Source organism: Peromyscus leucopus, chromosome 13 (genome assembly GCF_004664715.2).
Source record: "Peromyscus leucopus breed LL Stock chromosome 13, UCI_PerLeu_2.1, whole genome shotgun sequence".
In the NCBI taxonomy this organism is placed as follows: Eukaryota; Metazoa; Chordata; class Mammalia; order Rodentia; family Cricetidae; genus Peromyscus; species Peromyscus leucopus.
The window spans coordinates 51,842,371-51,859,063 of record NC_051074.1 but is presented as its reverse complement, the minus strand read 5'-3'; the positions used below and the strand labels follow the sequence as shown (position 1 = coordinate 51,859,063).

Sequence of the window (16,693 nt, the reverse complement as noted above, 5' to 3'; positions counted from 1 at the left end):
TCCCATTTAAAAAAAAAATTGGGCAATGTTCCTTCTGTTTCTATTTTGTTGAATAATTTGAGCTATATTGGCAAATCCTCTTCTTTGAAAGCTTGGTAGAGTTCTGCACTAAAACCATCTGGCCCTGGAGTTTTGTTTGTTTTTTTTTGGGGGGGTGGAAGTGGGGAGACTTTTAATGACTGCTTCTATTTTACTAGGGCTTATAATTCCGTTTAAATTGCTTATCTGATCTTGATTTACCTTTGGTTGGTGGTATACATCAACAGAATTAGGCATTTCTTTTAGAATTTGGTGGACTACAGGTTTTAAAGTATGTCCTTATGAGTCTTTGGATTTCCTCAGTGTCCATTGTTATACCCCTTTTAATTTCTAATTTTGTAAATTTGGATATTCTCTCTCTGCCTTTTAGTTCATTTGCATAGGGTTTGTTACCACGACTGATTTTTCTTAGAGCACCGACTCCGTTTCATTGACTCTTCGTACTGCTTTTGTTGGTTTGTGTTCTGTTGATTTCAGTCCTGAGTTTAGTTCTTGCTGTCTGCTTCTCTTGGTGTGATTTTTCTTCTTTTTGTTCTAGAGCTCTCCGGTGCACTGTTAAGTTCCTAGTATGACTTCTCTCCAGTTTTTTATTTTTTATTTTTCTAGACTAGAATTCTTTTTATTACGATTATAAAACTTAGACCTTTTTAAAAATATTATGTGTATGAATGTTTGGCCTGCATGCATGTATGTGCACCACACGGATGCCTGTTGGATCCCCTGGCTGGTGGTCTGGATGGTTGTAAACCACCAGGTAGATGCTAGGACTCAATCCCCATCTTCTGCAAGTGTGACAGATGCTCTCCGCTGCTCAGCCATCGCTCCGGCCCCAGGCTAGAGTTCTTAATGCGTGATAGTAGTGAATTAGGGAAGTTCATGGAAATGACAACTCTTCTATTTTCTTTCTTTCTTTCTCTCTTTCTTTCTTTCTTTCTTTCTTTCTTTCTTTCTTTCTTTTTTTTCTTACTTTCTTTCTTTCCTTCCTTCCTTCCTTCCTTTCTCTCTCTCTCTCTTTTTTAAATCTGTTCATGGAGGTTGCACCTATCAATACATTTATTTATAAATTAAACCAAAATAATGTTTAACTCATTAAAATGTAGCAGGGAACCCATGATGTCGTAATGAACTATTTCCACAAACAGTGATATTTAAGACAAAGGGAAGCGTTCACGGGAAGGAAGGGGAATCACTTTTGCATCTGCAAATCTCTAAGGCAGGCTAGCTCACTAGAAGACAACTGGTTCTTCCAGTCGGTTTCTGTCTGGTGTGTCTCTGTATCTCACACCATGCAGCTCCTGGAACACATCACCAAAGCCTCTAAAGAATGAGAGTGAGGGATTGAAGAGATGGCTCAGAGGTTAAGAGCACTGGCTGCTCTTCCAGAGGTCCTGAGTTCAAATCCCAGCAACCACATGGTGGTTCACAACCATCTGTAATGAGATCTGGTGCCCTCTTCTGGCCTGCAGGCATACAGACAGACAGAACACTATATGAAATAAATAAATTTTTAAAAAAAAGAAGAATGAGAGTCAATAAACAGGCAACAACTGATAATGGAGAGGAAGAGAAAGTGCCTCCAGGTCCTGGGTGGGTGAACACCCGGAAACAGCCGGATGGAGCAGAGGTGCCAAGACGTCATTGAGACGCGTGATAACAACTTAAGTCTTTTTTTTTTTTCCTTCAGACCTTTTCTTTATTCTTCTTTTGCATTCTCTATTCTTTATTTCCCTGGTGATTTCCTTCTCTCCTTCTGGATGTTTTCTTCCTAACAGTTTTTTAATGTAGGCACTTAGCGCTGTGAACGTACCTCTTAGACCCACCTTCCTTGTGTCCCATACGTTTGGGTGTGCTGTGTGTTCATTTTCATTCAGTTCTAGAAAGTCTTTCTTAATTTCTGTCTGGACCAATCTTTCATTCAAAGTGAGTTGTTCAGTTTCCCCGGGTTTGTAAGCTTTCTGTCGTTTCTCTTGGTGTTGATATCCATTCTTAGTCAGTGGTGGCCGGATAGGATGTAGGGTGTTATTTCAGGGTTCTTGTATTTGTTGAGACTTGCTTTGTGTCCAAGTATGGGATCAATTCTGGAGAATGTTCCATGAGGTGCTGAGAAGAATATATGTTCTTTTGTGTTTGGGTGAAATGTTCTGTAAATATCTGTTAGGTCCATTTGGTTTATGACACCATTTCTCTGTTTAGTTTTTGTCTCGGTGACTTTGTGTTTTGGCAAAAAAATGGAGATTAAGTCTCCCACTATCAATGTGTGAGGGTCAGTATGTGAGTTAAGCTGTAGTTGTGTTCCTTTTACAAACTTGGGTATCCTTGTGTTTGGTGCATAGGTGTTAAGAATTGCAAAAATAAACTGCAGTGTCCTCGTGGGGATTTTTCTTTTGAGTGTGTAATGTCCTTCCCTATTTCTTTTGATTAGTATTGGTCTGGAGTCTATTTTGTCAGATATTAAAATGGCCACACCAGCTTGCTTCTTAGGTCCATTTGCTTGGAATATCTTTTTCCATCCCTTTATCCTGAGGTGATGATGTCCACCCTCGATGTTAAGGTGTGTTTATTAGATGCAGCAGACTTCCAAAAAGCATTCCGCTGTTTGCGTTTTCACTAATGGATTTATTCATACTTCTTAAACGACCTTGAATATATCATGATAGCTATTTTGAAGTCCCTGTCTGTACTTCACGTACATTGCATTTTTCAGGACTCACTGCAGTAGGGTTGCTGAGCCTCAGTGGAGAGGACACTCCATCCTGACTAGAACTGTGTTTTTCTGCTGGCATCTGGCTTTGGGATGATTGGAATTCTGGGTGCTGACATCTGCTCCTGTCTTTGCTGGGTGGGTGTTCTGTTCTGTGTCCTTCTCTGGTTCTTAGGAGACTGTGGTAATTGTGGGCTGCCTGGCAGGGATGCTTCTGAGCTGCCACATGTGGCCGCTGGGAATCCTGGGTAGAGGGTGTCTGGGGGAGCTGGCACACAGGCGTGGGGACAAGCTGGAAGGGGGGGCGGCTCAGAGGGTCCACAGGGGGAGGAAAGCTGGGTGTGCCCCCGGGATCTGCATTGACCCCTGGGAAGAGGAGCAGGGAGGAAAGTCAATATCACCATCACAACACAGTGATGTCATGGCAGGGGATCTGCGGTAAAGCTGGCCTTAGACTGGGGTTGGAGATGGAGGGCTGGTGTTCCTGGAGGGCTTCCTGGAGTTGGCAGTTGAGACATCATTTCATTTTTTTTTAAAGATAGGAATTGCTGTGTAGTATTGTCTAGCTTTGAATGAGCTGTTCCTTCAGTCTCCTGAGTACTGAGATTGCACATCTGGACCACCACACCTGACTTTGCTGTATTATTTCACTAAAAGAGTATACTTACTCAGAAATGAGTGAATTATTAACTAGACGAGGATTTTTTTTTCCTTTTCTTTTTCTAGCCAGGTGGATGGGACCATATATAGGTTCAGTACAATAGAAACAAGAGACTGTTATTGATTTGGAGCCCAGGATGATTGTTCATTAGGTAAAGTGCTTGCTGGGCAAGCATGGTGTTGAGTTCAATCCTCAACACACTCATGAAGAGCAGGACATGGTTTTAGTCCCAGTACACGCCACAGTTGAAGCCCTAGAATTTTCTGGATGGACAGCCTAGCTTAATCAGGGAGCTCCAGATCCTGGTGAGACCTTGTTTCAAAAACCAAGGCAGACAGCCTTTGAGAATGACACCAGTGTTGATCTCTGGGGTCTACATGCATATACACATGCACCCACATATGTGTGTCTGTAGGCCGAACACACACACACACACACACACACACACACACACACACACACACACATTATACACGATCTGGTTAACTGATAGAGCAGTTATTAAATTCTTAGAATATTTTTTTGAAAAATTGACGGGAAAAGTATGAAATAATTCTTTCTTATACCAGGAGTCCATTAGTTTTGTTTTGATGTAGAAATGAGTTCTTGAATTCAGCTGAATTGGAAAGTTATTGTTTAAGGTCCCGGAGATGTCGTGTGTAAGCATGTAGGGCTCCTCAGATCTGTGACAATTCATGACACTAAGCTGTGTTTTTTCCCCCCTTTATTCAGGCTTCCCGACAAGCCGCAGGAATTCCAGGGGTTGCACCGACCGAAGAAAAGTAAGGTTTTGTTGTTTGTTTGTTTGTTCGTTTTATCAAATAGAGGCATCACTTCCTTTTCAGCGTCAAAACAAAACTATGTTTTCGTGCGTGTGTTTTTTTTGTTTTTTTTTTTTTTTTTTTTGGTTCTGGGGATGGAACCCCAGGCCCCAAGCTTAGTTATAGTTAGCAAGTGTTGTGCCTTTGAACTTCAGCCTCATTCCTAAACCTTATTTTTACGTCACTCATTTCAGTGTACCTCTGGGCGTACAACCTAACCTTTACAAACTCAGAGGACGGCTGTCTGTCATTATTTTGTCTTTCTCTACCCAGAGGAAGCTGAAAATAAGACAAACAGGGTGGAAAACCAACCAGCCTCTGAGGCTAATCTTAGGATCTCCCCAGGCTGTGAGCATGCCCGTGGCTGTCAGGGACGGGCGAACATTTGGGTAGTTCTCCTGGACTACGTCAGATGCTCTTCGTGTTGCTCTCTTATTTGGTTTCAAGGTGTCATGAATTCACAAAATTCTCAGAAAAAATCCACATCTAAATGTAATCACAGAAACAGCAGGATGGTGAATATAATCGAATTTGGGATTTTTCAGTAATTTAAACGAATGAACCTTTTCCCTATTGTCTGTTGACTCAGGGTCAGCTGTGGCCTTTCTGATTTTCCCACGTTAAATCGGTTCTATGGCATGTCTGTCTTTTATCAGAGATGGTAACCTCCCCGACATTGTGAACAGTGGAAGTTTGCACGAGTTCCTGGTTCATTTGCACCAAAGACACGGCCTGTGGCCTCCTTCTGGTTCGGCAGGCGTCTCGTGGTCAGCTTGGGCACCGCTGACGTCCTCAAGCAGCATTTCAACCCCAATAAGACGTGTAAGTTACGCTTTCTTCCTCCTGGGCTGATCCTTGCCTTCGGAGAATAAGCGTGCCTAAGGGAAGCATTGCTGTTGGGTGGGAAGAAGGGCCGATGTTGATTGAATGCTCTGTGCTGTGTGTTAGGTGTGTGTACTAAAGTCGGGTTATTTCATTTAATAAGATGCAATAGTAAGAAACCATTTTTTTTTCTTTCATTTACAAATACACACAATGCAATCCTATTGTAAATTAGCTCAGGGTTCTTTTGAGGGAACCGGAGAAAATAGTTCCAGAGTCGTCTGGAAGGGGTAATGTATATGAGCAGCTAGGAAAAGCCGAAGGGATATTTGTGAGAGAAATAGCTGTGCTGTCCCATAGTACACTATAGAACACGAGATTGATTCAAAGACTCTGACGGTGACAGGCTGAGGGAGCCGAATGATAATACTTCCTAGATGAACAGGGACTCGGGAGAAACAGCATTTTTATAACAGGAGGAACGCTCTAGATATTTCTGAGAAAACTGAGCAGCTGTTTAGAAGGAAATTAATCCTTGCCTTATTCTTTGTATCAAAATATATTTCAGGGCTGGGGAGAGGATTTGGTTGGTCAGGTGTTTGGTGCATAGGCCTGCAGACTTGTGCTCTATCCCCAGAGACTACACAGGAAGCCAGGTGTGGTGACATGCCCTTTTCTTCCCGGAACTGGGGAGGTAGCATTTCCTGGGGCTCACTGGTCAGGTGATCTTGTTAACAGCAGGTGAGATTTAGGATGGATTTAACTTTCTTTGTGTTTCTCTGTGTTGTTTAAATTGTTTTTAGTAATGTGTGTGTACACTCAAATAATATCGCTTCCAAAGGAATAGAGAGGAGAATGTGAGATTAGCTGATTTTATTAATACTTGAAAATGACACACAAAATTATCTGTTTTGCTTTAAAGTGTGTGTGTGTGTGTCTGTGTGTGTGTGTGTGTGTGTGCGTGTGTGTCTGTCTGTCTGTCTGTCTGTCTTAGGGTTGTAGAGGCACTGGCTGCTCTCCCAGAGGCCCCAGGTTCAGTTCCCAGCACCCACATGGAGGCTCACAACTGTCCACAGCTCCCATTCTAGATAACGAAGCGCCCAGTTGTGGCTTCTGCATGCATGTGGTGCAGAGACATTCAGGCAGAACATCCAGGCCAAAAAAGAAAACGAATCTTTTGAAAAGGTTGCCATGTCCATAGACATTTTCTGTAGGCATTAGTGAAGTCCAATGGAATCAGGACAATTTTGCCTGTTTTCATTGACCCTTGATCTGTTGAGATTTACAAAAGGCGGGTAAGGGGGTTGTGGGGAGATTGCCACGCTCTCTGCTGGCTCCCTTCACCTCCCTGGCCTCTGTTTCCTTCTTGAATATTTTTTCCTTCTGAATTATTATTTTCATATAGAAATACTGAATCTGTCTGTTTCAGCGGACCCATTTGAAACCATGTTGAAGTCATTACTAGGGTATCAATCTGACGGTGGGAGTGAAAGCCACATGAGGAGGAAACTGTATGGGAATGCCGTGACGGCTGCTTTGCAGAGGAACTTTCCTCTCCTGCTGAAGGTAAGGGGGTAAGTGTTTGGTCTGCAGTGGAGAGGGCAGTGTCTACAGGGTGTAGACGATGTTTACAGGGTGTAGACGATGTCTACAGGGTGTAGACTGACGATGTCTACAGGGTGTAGACGATGTTTACAGGGTGTAGACGACGGTGTCTACAGGGTATAGATGACGGTGTCTACAGGGTGTAGACGACAGGTGTCTACAGGGTATAGATGACGGTGTCTACAGGGTGTAGACGATGATTACAGGGTGTAGACGATGGTGTTTACAGGGTGTAGATGATGGTATCTATAGGGTGTCCCAGGTGGTAAGTGTTTGGTCTGCAGTGTAGACGATGGTGTCTACAGGGTGTCTCTAAACCATCAGGATTCCATATGTTTGCCACTCTCCTGTTAACTGTTTTTCTAAGCTGACTTTTTCAAGATTGCATTATGATAATTTGTAATTCTAGGTACGTGTGCATGTCTGGGGGCACTGGGTGACTTGGCTAGTCTAACTAGCCAGCTTTCTTCCTGCCTCTGCCTCCTGAGTGCCGGGATTAAAGATGTGCCACCACTGATGTGGGCGCTGAGGTTCCAAACTCCATCCTCCTACTCTAACCGCTGAGCCATCCTCCTGGCCACTCTAGGTCAGTGTTGGAGCTCTCATGAAAATGCGGATTACTGGGCCTCTGCTTGGATATGCCGAGTGGGTGGGATGGGAGCCCAGCATCTTCAGGAAGTTGCACAGGTGATTCACAAAGTCTCAGTCTGATCCCACTTATCCATACTAGAGTAGTCGGTCTTGGTTGCTGTGGGAAAGCCCCCGGGAAACAGTCGAAGGGAGACAGCGTGTGTTTTGTTCATGGTTTTAGAGGCTTCTGTCTGTGGTGGCTGGCTCCACTGCTCATCCGCCTGTGGCAAGTCAGCATGGTGGGAAGTGGTGAGGGAGGCCAGGGAGCAGAGGGTGAGAAGAGGTCGGGGTGGGGCGGACGCACCTTCACAGACACATTCCTAGTGACCAGTGTCAGCAGTCCTGCTGTCTAGTCTCGGATCAGCATATGATTAGCTGTCCAACGGGTTTCCTTGGGGCAAAGCGCCTGTGGAAATGGACTTTCACTTGGCAAGGACCAGTAGTCCACGGGACAGCAGAGGAATTTGCAGAATTCATGCAGCTTGCAGGCTCTTTCCTCTCTCGTTATGTTGTTGATTCTTTGGGTGGATTTTAGTTTTACTTTATCGGTCACACATGCAGCAGCTATAATTTCCCCTGGAAATTCTGCTCTTTCTGGAATATTTCCCCTAAGTTTCGACAGGGGGCTGTTGCATCTCAAATCTCCTATCTTGGAGTTACTAACTACAACTCCCAATACTGGGAACTTTCCTGACGCAATAGAGACAGTTAGGTATATATGAGAAAACAACACTCGGAACATTAACCGTGTCTCACAGTCCTGGAAGGGTGAGTAAGGTATGCATACACAGAATAGGAAAAAGCCTCAGGAGTACACATAGTGCCCACTGTTGAGAGTAAGTTCCCTGGACACCAAGCACGTAGAGCCAATGGTGGGATCTGGTATGCTCCAGTGGGAAAAACGCAATGTAAAACATGGGATGGAGAGATTCATCTTTACCATACATGGAAGAAGTATGCTATAGTAGGATGGGAAAAGATGCCTTTTAGAAAGAGATTGAGACGTGGGACCCTCTTGTAGAAAAGAGAACTATAGAGAAGCATATCTTGTGGACATGAAAGAATTGTCTGGGCTTGAATATTGTTATCCTTAAAGCATTGTACCCATGTCTATTACGTTTTCACTTTGTAACCACAAGTAGCTGCCCGCTGACATTAAATGCTGCAAGAGCAGGATGTGTCCGGCTTGATACTTAGTTAAGTCTGCAAAAATGCTGAGCTCTGTGTCTAGAAGAAGGTTATGCAGGGGGTGGGTTATGTATTTGGGGAAGCATAAAGGGGAACAATGGCTTTTATAATGATTACTGTGTATTTCTTAAAAGTAAAAAATAGGAGCCAATAATAAAGCTGCTCGTGTGAGCCTGGTGGAAAACTCTGTTGAAGTATAAATAAAGATGGCTCATTTCAGGGCCACTTGAGTGCAATCCACTTGGCGGTCAGAAAGTTTTCCTTGTGCCGACGCCCCTTCCCTGTCTCAGGACCTGAACCTGAGCCGAGGCTGGACTCCACCAGCCAACTTTCTCTGGTCGTTCTGACTCAGTGGCCCGTGAATATTAACTTATCGGTGGATTAGCCATTAATGGATGTAGTTCTTCTTGATCCAGTCTCAGGAGTTAGTGCACTACACATGAACCTCCGGGGGGACATTTCATATGGAGCCTGAACATAAACCCTTCCATTTTGTCCCTAAAGGCTCTTAGCTGAGCTGTGTGCGCGCCTGGACAGTTTCCGGTCCTGACCTTGGTCCTTACTCTCCGTCGCTGGCCGTCCCCACCCCTCAGCTTGTTGCATGTTCTCGCTTCCCGCTTTGCTGAGTCCCTGACCGTCCGTCAGTTCCCTGCCTTCCTCATGCCTTCAGCAAACCTCTCCATCTCCGCACCTTTTCTTTCTCTTGATCTTACCTCTCAAGGAATGCTTTTATTTTCTTCCTCTTCCCCTCCCCACCTTTGCAGTGCTGGTGTTAGTCCACAAGGCCACATCACCTCTGCGTAGCTTAGTCCTCCCCCATGTCATTTTGCTTGGATAATTTTATTATACTCTTCAGGACTATTCATGTCCTAATGCAAGGAAGAATTAAAAGTCACTTCTTTGAAATATTAATAACTGCTGGGTGGTGTTGTGCACACCTTTAATCCCAGCACTCAGGAGGCAGAGGCAGGTGAATCTCTGAGTTCTAGGCCAGTCTGTGGTGATATTTCATTTGTGCTGAAATGTGGTGATATTTTATTTGTATGTTAATAAAGTTTGCCTGGAGATCAGAGGACGTAGCTAGCCATAAACAAAAGTCAGGCGGTGGTAGCACACGCCCTTCATCCGATCACGTGATAAGCAGAGTCTCTGTGTGTTCAAGGACACAGCCAAGTGTGGGGACACACGCCTTTAATCCGGTACCAACCATAGAGACCTGGAGGTCTGTACAGACAGGCAGTGACGAGGAAGTGAGGTAGTTGGGCTAAGAGCCAATGAGAGGGCAGAAAAGCAAGGCAATAAAGGCGCAGGTTAGACAGGAAGAAGCTCGCTCTCTGGGGAAGCTACGTTAGTGTGGTGAGCTAAGGTTAGCTGGTGGTCTATTTCTCTGATCTCTATGGCTTTCACCTCTGTATTTGGCTCTGTATTTCTGTTTAGAAATTCGTCTACACCAGTCTGGTCTACAGAGGGAAATCCAGGACAGCTAGGACTATATAGTGAGACCCTGTATCTGGAAAAAAACAAAAAAACCAAAACCGAACAAAACAAGATATTCGTAATTTCACAATTATTAAATAATTGCTTATTTTTGAAAGAAATTTTGTATTTTTTCTGAACAGTTCATGTATGATCCAGAATGTCATCTGCTGAGGCTGAGGCATGGTGGTGCATGCAGGTCCTTGCACTGGGGAGGCTGAGGCAGGAAGGTTGGGGGTTTGAGGTCAGTCTGGGCTATATAATGGGAGCGTGTTTCTTTCTTTTTTCTTTTTGAGACAGGATTTCACTATGTAGCTCTGGCTGTCTTTGAACTTGTTATGTAGACCAGGCTGGCTTCGAACTCATGTGCTACCATGCTTGGTTGTGATTATTTCAACAAACACATAAACAAATTCTGAATCCTATCTGTTAAACTATAATCCTGCCTCCAGGTATAGTTTAAGGTTAATTTTTCTGCCATGCCGTATTACGTTAGTTGAAATTACCGTAGTATTTTACTTTGATTATTTTGAGGATAATCTGTGGGTCTCTAAGTTGTATCCTTTGAGGATGCATGATAAAATTGATAGCACATGCTCTTGAGTTTTGATAGTTTATACATCATATACATGTGGTTTACTTATGTGAGGATAACTCGTAATAGAATATTGCAGCATAGACAGACAGTCTCCTGTGACTTGATCACTGGAATCAATCATAACTGTCATTCTTGTTAGTGTACATTGATCACACATGACAGACTTTGAGACAGACTTAAAAGATGTCTTTTAGGAAAAGAAAACATCTGTCTTATATTTGGACATCTAGTACTAAGTCAACATATAATACTGAAATTATCAAACGAAGCTTACTAGAATTCTCTGAGACAGCCTGCATTCACACACTAAAAGGGATTCATATGCTCTAGCAGGTACACTGGTTATGCTTGCCTAGAGAACAGAAAAAGTGCTGTGTGAGTCAGTTATAATATGTGCGTTATTTTGCAGAGACCTACAAAACAGATGGATTAAGACATCTTTTCTCAATCTGTGGGTCGCGACCCCTTTGGTGGGCCACATGACCCTTTCACGGGGTTGCCCAAGACCATCCTACATATCAGATATTTACATTTTGATTCATAACAGTAGCAAAATTGTGGTGGTTATAAAGTAGCAACAAAAATAATTTTATGATTGGGGTCACCACGAGTGAGTAACTGTATTAAGGGGTCACAGCTTTAGGAAGGTTGAGAACCACTGGATTAAGGCATGCATGAACAGATCACAGCCCAGCTTTTGTTTAAGTGATTTAAACTATAACATAATTATAACATGAATTGTTTAAAGGTCTTATTAATAAAAAACCTGGAGCCAAATATTGGGGTGAACGCCGAAAGATTAGAGAAGCAGAGCAAGCCACAGCCAACCTCACCTTACCAACTCCTCAGCCTCTAGAGTGAGACTTCCTGTTTACTCACGCCTTTCTGTCCCCGGCCATCTTCCTTCCTTCCTAGTGCTGGGATTAAAGTCATGTGTGCTTCCCAGATACTTGGTATCAAAGGCATCAGATCTCAAGTGCTGGGATTAATGGTGTGTGCCACCACTGTCTTGCCTCTATTTTTATCTAGTGGCTGGTGCTGTCCTGTGATATCCAGATAAGTTTATTAGGGTACACAATATATTGGGGTGCACAATATATCACCACACGTAGTTTATGAGCTCAACATTAGTCTCTTAGCTGTGTGGTCACCCTGGGTTTGATGTCAAAACTAGCCATGTGACAAAGCTCTTTTACAACTTGAAAAAATGAATCCCAGTAGAAAAATGTTAAAGGAATGAGCATGCGTTATGCAGAGGAAGATATAAATGGTCACTAATGAAAAACAGTGTAAGTCAAATGAAGCAATGTTGAGTTTTTTGGGTTTTTGTTTGTTTGTTTGTTTGTTTGAGACAGGGTTTCTCCATGTAGCTTTGGTGCCTGTCCTGGATCTTTCTCTGTAGACCAGGCTGGCCTCAAACTCACAGAGATCTGCCTGGCTCTTCCTCCCAAGTGCTGGGATTAAAGCCATGCACCACCAACATCCAGCTAGCTTTTTTTTAGACCGAGAAGTTTTGAAATTTTAGTGCACAGTGCTTTTAAAGGCATGAGGCTCAGAATTATGACACTGCTGAGGAACGTAAGTTGGTACACGGCTTCCAGAGGAACATAGCAGAGAAGTTTAAAACGTTACCTCTTAATCCAGCTAGTTCACATCTTGTTTTGTTTTTTGATTTTTCGAGACAAGGTTTCTCTGTGTAGCTTTGCGCCTTTCCTGGAACTCACTCTGTAGACCAGGCTGGCCTCAAACTCACAGAGATCCGCCTGCCTCTGCCTCCCGAGTGCTGGGATTAAAGGCTGGCTAGTTCACATCTTGTAAGAGCTAAATGCATTCAGTGGTGTATTCGAAGATTACCTTTTAAGCCCTTTATCATAGCAGAAATTGAAAGGGCCTTAAATGTTCAGCAATAGATGAACTAAATAAATGATTAAACTCTATATAATAGATTAGAATGAAATCATTAAGAAAGGTAGCAGAGGTATTTGTTTATTTATTGACCTGGGGAGCAGATGGCATAGGTCTGAGGCTGTAGCTCAGACCTATGTTTGTGTGTACCTAGAGTGCCCAGGCCACGGGCTTGATGCCCAGAGCCTACTCCTCAAATGGTGTGTCAGCTTGCCAGGGCAGATATAATAAAGCACCACTAATTCCCAGGGTTGTTTCATTTGAGGCTGGCTCTCACTGTGTAGTCCTAGCTGGCCTGGAACTCACTATACAGACCAGGCTAGCCTTGAAATCGGAGAGATCAGCCTGCCTCTGCTTCCCGAGGACTGAGATTAAAAGGGCATGCGTTCACCAGGCTGAATTCACAGGTTTCAAGGCTCACAGTGTCAGAAGGATTAGTTCCATTTGAAGACCATGTGATGGTTGGTTTTATGTGTGAACTCAATTGAGCTAAAGGATGCCCAGACAGCTGGTGAAACATTAGCTCCTGGCGCATCTGTGAGATATTTCCAGAGGCTGTTAACCCTTGATCTGACAGAATAACGGTAGTGCTTATAGTGAAGGTGGCCATCATTCAGTCTGTTGAGGACCTGATGATGGTGATGATGATGATGATGAAGAAGAGTGAATTTACTCTTCATACAAGCTGAGACATCTACTTTTTTCTGCTGCTTTTAGATATCAGATATTGGGCCTTTTATGATTTTGTGTGTGTATTGTGTGTGTATGAAAGGTTATATATAAAAATGTCAGTTATCGCCGGGCGGTGGTGGCACACGCCTTTAATCCCAGCACTCGGGAGGCAGAGCCAGGAGGATCTCTGTGAGTTCGAGGCCAGCCTGGGCTACCAAGTGAGTTCCAGGAAAGGCGCAAAGCTACACAGAGAAACCCTGTCTCGAAAAACCAAAAAAAAAAAAAAAAAAAAAAAAAAAAAAAAAAAAAAAATGTCAGTTATCTCTATCTGGGACAAATGTAGAGTGATTAAAAATAATTTCTGGGGCTGGAGAGTTGGCCCAGTTGTTAGGAATACTGCTGCTCTTGCAGAGGACCTGGGTTCAGTTCCCAGCATCCCATGGTAGCTCAGAACCATCTGTAATTCCAGTTCCAGGGGACTTGATACCCCTCTTCTGACCAGAACTTTTTGAGCACCAGACATACATGTAATGGACATACATACACGCAGGCAAGACACTCATACACATACAATAAAATAAATCTGCAACAGTAATTTCTATATTTTAAGTTACCTATAATTTTAGCTTTTCTTTAATTACTTATATTGCTGACCTGGGTATTGGTAGCACACACCTTTAATCCCAGCACTCAGAGGCAGGCAAGCAAGCAAAAATCACTTGTATTTCTGTATAATTTAAAACATCACACTAACTAATTACCTGTGCATTGCTGAGTATTCATTGAAATTTATATGAAGCAAAGTTATGTAGTTCATTGAATTCTTAGGAACAAAGGGGGATTAGATTGAATTCAAGCTGGGCGGTGGTGGTGGCACACGCCTTTGATCCCAGCACTTGGGAGGCAGAGGCAGGCAGATCTCTGTGAGTTCGAGGCCAACCTGGTCTACAAAGTAAGTTCCCGGACAGCCAGGACTGTTACACAGAGAAACCCTGTATGGGGAAAAAAAAAAAATTGACTTCAGTATTTCCATGTGGTTGTCCAGTTAACACAGTGTAATCCATAGAAAAGGCTCATTTCTCCATTACACTGTATGTCACATCCGTCGTTTATCAGCTCGATGTGTGGGTCATTTGATTTATCTAAAGTTATCTGCACATGAATTACGTAAAAACATGTGACACGAAATCTTCAGTCCTTGAATACGGAAGAATACTGTTCTTTTTATTTTGATCTTTATTTTTTTCTCCTTAATTTCTGTACTTCATAAGAATCACATAAACGATCTGTCTTTAGATTTATTCCTAAGTTGTGGGGTGTTCATGTGTACCACATGAGTGTGGAGGTCAGAGGACAACTTTGGGAGTCAGTTCTCTCCTTCCAGCATGTGGGTCCCAAGGATCGAACTTAGGTTGTCAGGCCTGGTGGCAGGTGCCTTTACCTGGTGAGGTGAGTCAGTGACCACCCCCATTTCTCTTTAGTTTTTGTTTTAATTTTGTGTGTCTGTCTGTCTGTCTGAGAGAGAGAGAGAGAGAGAGAGAGAGAGAGAGAGAGAGAGAGAGAGAGAGAAGAGAGGATGACATGAGGGAGCTCTCTTGTGTGAGTTCCTGGGATCAAATTCAGTTGTGTTGACAAGCACCTTTATCTGATGAGCCATATCACTGTTCTGTCAGGTTTTTTTTTTTGGTTGTCCTTTCTAGAAGCTTCTATCAGTGAGTCCAATCCGAGAGCCAAGGCTTAACAATTAATTGAATAGAGAGAGCTTAATATCAAAATTATAATGGACTGGAGTAGTAGGAGTGTCTGGTCAGAACAGAGACTCCGAGGACTGTGGGATAACGGAGCAGTCAGCCGGGTGTGAGAGGGTTCTCAGAGGTGCTCTTCCTGGAGCCATCCAGGCCCTGTCGAGTGTGTTGACGGCTGTGATTGGCAAAGAAGATTCTGTGATCCACTCCGATAGTACGTCCCCTGGGCCTTATTGAAAACCGTCCTCTACTGCCCTGTGCTGGAGGGTGGCGGGCAGGGCTGTGCATGGAAAGGTGTCTCCCCGAGGCACAGCTTTCTTAGCAGACAGGATGTCCAGCTGCAGGACTCTGTGAAGCGGGGGGAGGGGGGGTGGGGGGGTGCTGCAGGAGTTGCGGCCCTTTAAGGCAGAGCTGGTGTGCAGGGCTTGCTGGTGCACTCCAGGGGGGTGGCACTGGGCAGCTGCGGGCATTGCAGAAACCTGCTGGGCCAGCGCAAAGGAGGCTGGAAGCAAGACTCTTCCTTTCTGGAAATTTCTCTCTAGTAAATTCCGCTGTTAGCCTTACATCATGCTGCAGAGCAGAGGAAGAATATTTAGCAGGCAGAAAGGGTGAATGGATAACTGGTATGAGGTCTTTCGACTTTATCAGCATTTTCTGAGCGTCACTTTTCCCTCACATACCGCTTGTTTTCATTCTTTTCCTTTTCCTCCCGAGCACCGCGCTCTCTACCATTCAGCGCATCCTCCGCCTGTTTTCTGATGCTCTCATTCAGCTACTAGTTACGTCTCTTTAGTTCTCTCCTTCTGTGGTCTCTGATACAAGGCGGTGTTCCTCGTCTACACTGCTGTTTTTGCCAGTGGTAAACTGTTACTTAGTGTACTGCCACGTTTGACTTGCTGGTGTTTGTTTTGTTGAAAAGTTTTGACACCCATTTTCATGAGGGAATGATGTAAATGTTTTTTTTTTTTCCTTAGTTATACTTCTGTCAGATTTTGGCATCAAGGTTCTTGTAGCCTCATAAAACGAAGAGGAAGTACCCCCAACTCCTCCTCCAGACTGTTAGGCCTGGCATTCTTCTTCGCCTGCTATTGTTGGTTGTTTTTGCTCTTTTGAGGGTCCCGCCACCCAGCTCCCAAATAAATCACACACGGAGGCTTATTCTTAATTATGAGTGCCCGACCTTAGCTTGGCTTGGTGCTAGCCAATTTTACTTAAATTATCCCATCTATTGTTTGCCTCCGGACTTTTATCTTTCTCTGTTCCTGTATACCTTTCTTTGTTTCTTACTCCGTGTCTAGCTGGGTGGCTGGGTGGCAGGCCCCTGGAGTCCTCCTCCTTCATCTCTTATTCCTTCTTCTCTCCTCCCAGATTTCTCCTTCTGTTTATCCTCTCTGCCTGCCAGCCCCGCCTATCCTTTCTCCTGCCTTGCTATTGGCCGTTCAGCTCCTTATTAGACCATCAGGTGTTTTACACAGGCACAGTAACACAGCTTCACAGAGTTAAAGAAATGCAACATAAACAAAAGTAACACACATAAAATAATATTCCCCAACATACTGCTTTTAGCCATTCCAGGAGAAGGTAGTATGTCTCACGTGGTTTTAATTTGCATTTCTCTAATAATGAATGAGGCCAGTCATCTTCTGTCTGTGTGTTTATAGAGTGTGCTGCTTTATTTTGGCTTGTCTTGAATACACATTTGTTTTACTGGCAGTCCAGATAAACACATATATAAAGAAAATACAAAACTTTTCTTTTGGCAGAAGTCAAAATTTATACAGATTAAAATGCCTTACGTTAGCCCAATAAATGGTTTTGACTCTTTTAGGA

The 16,693-nt window shown here is 43.6% G+C and overlaps 1 protein-coding gene across 1 annotated transcript in view; it reads left to right on the top strand.

The window, feature by feature from the left end:
* Positions 1 to 16,693, top strand: part of LOC114682486 (cytochrome P450 20A1) — a 55,540-nt gene that overhangs the window by 11,921 nt on the left and 26,926 nt on the right. Inside the window, 4 exon segments of the mRNA XM_028856367.2 lie at positions 4,134 to 4,183; positions 4,879 to 4,949; positions 4,952 to 5,044; positions 6,474 to 6,610. Coding sequence (XP_028712200.1) covers positions 4,134 to 4,183; positions 4,879 to 4,949; positions 4,952 to 5,044; positions 6,474 to 6,610 — 351 coding nt within the window.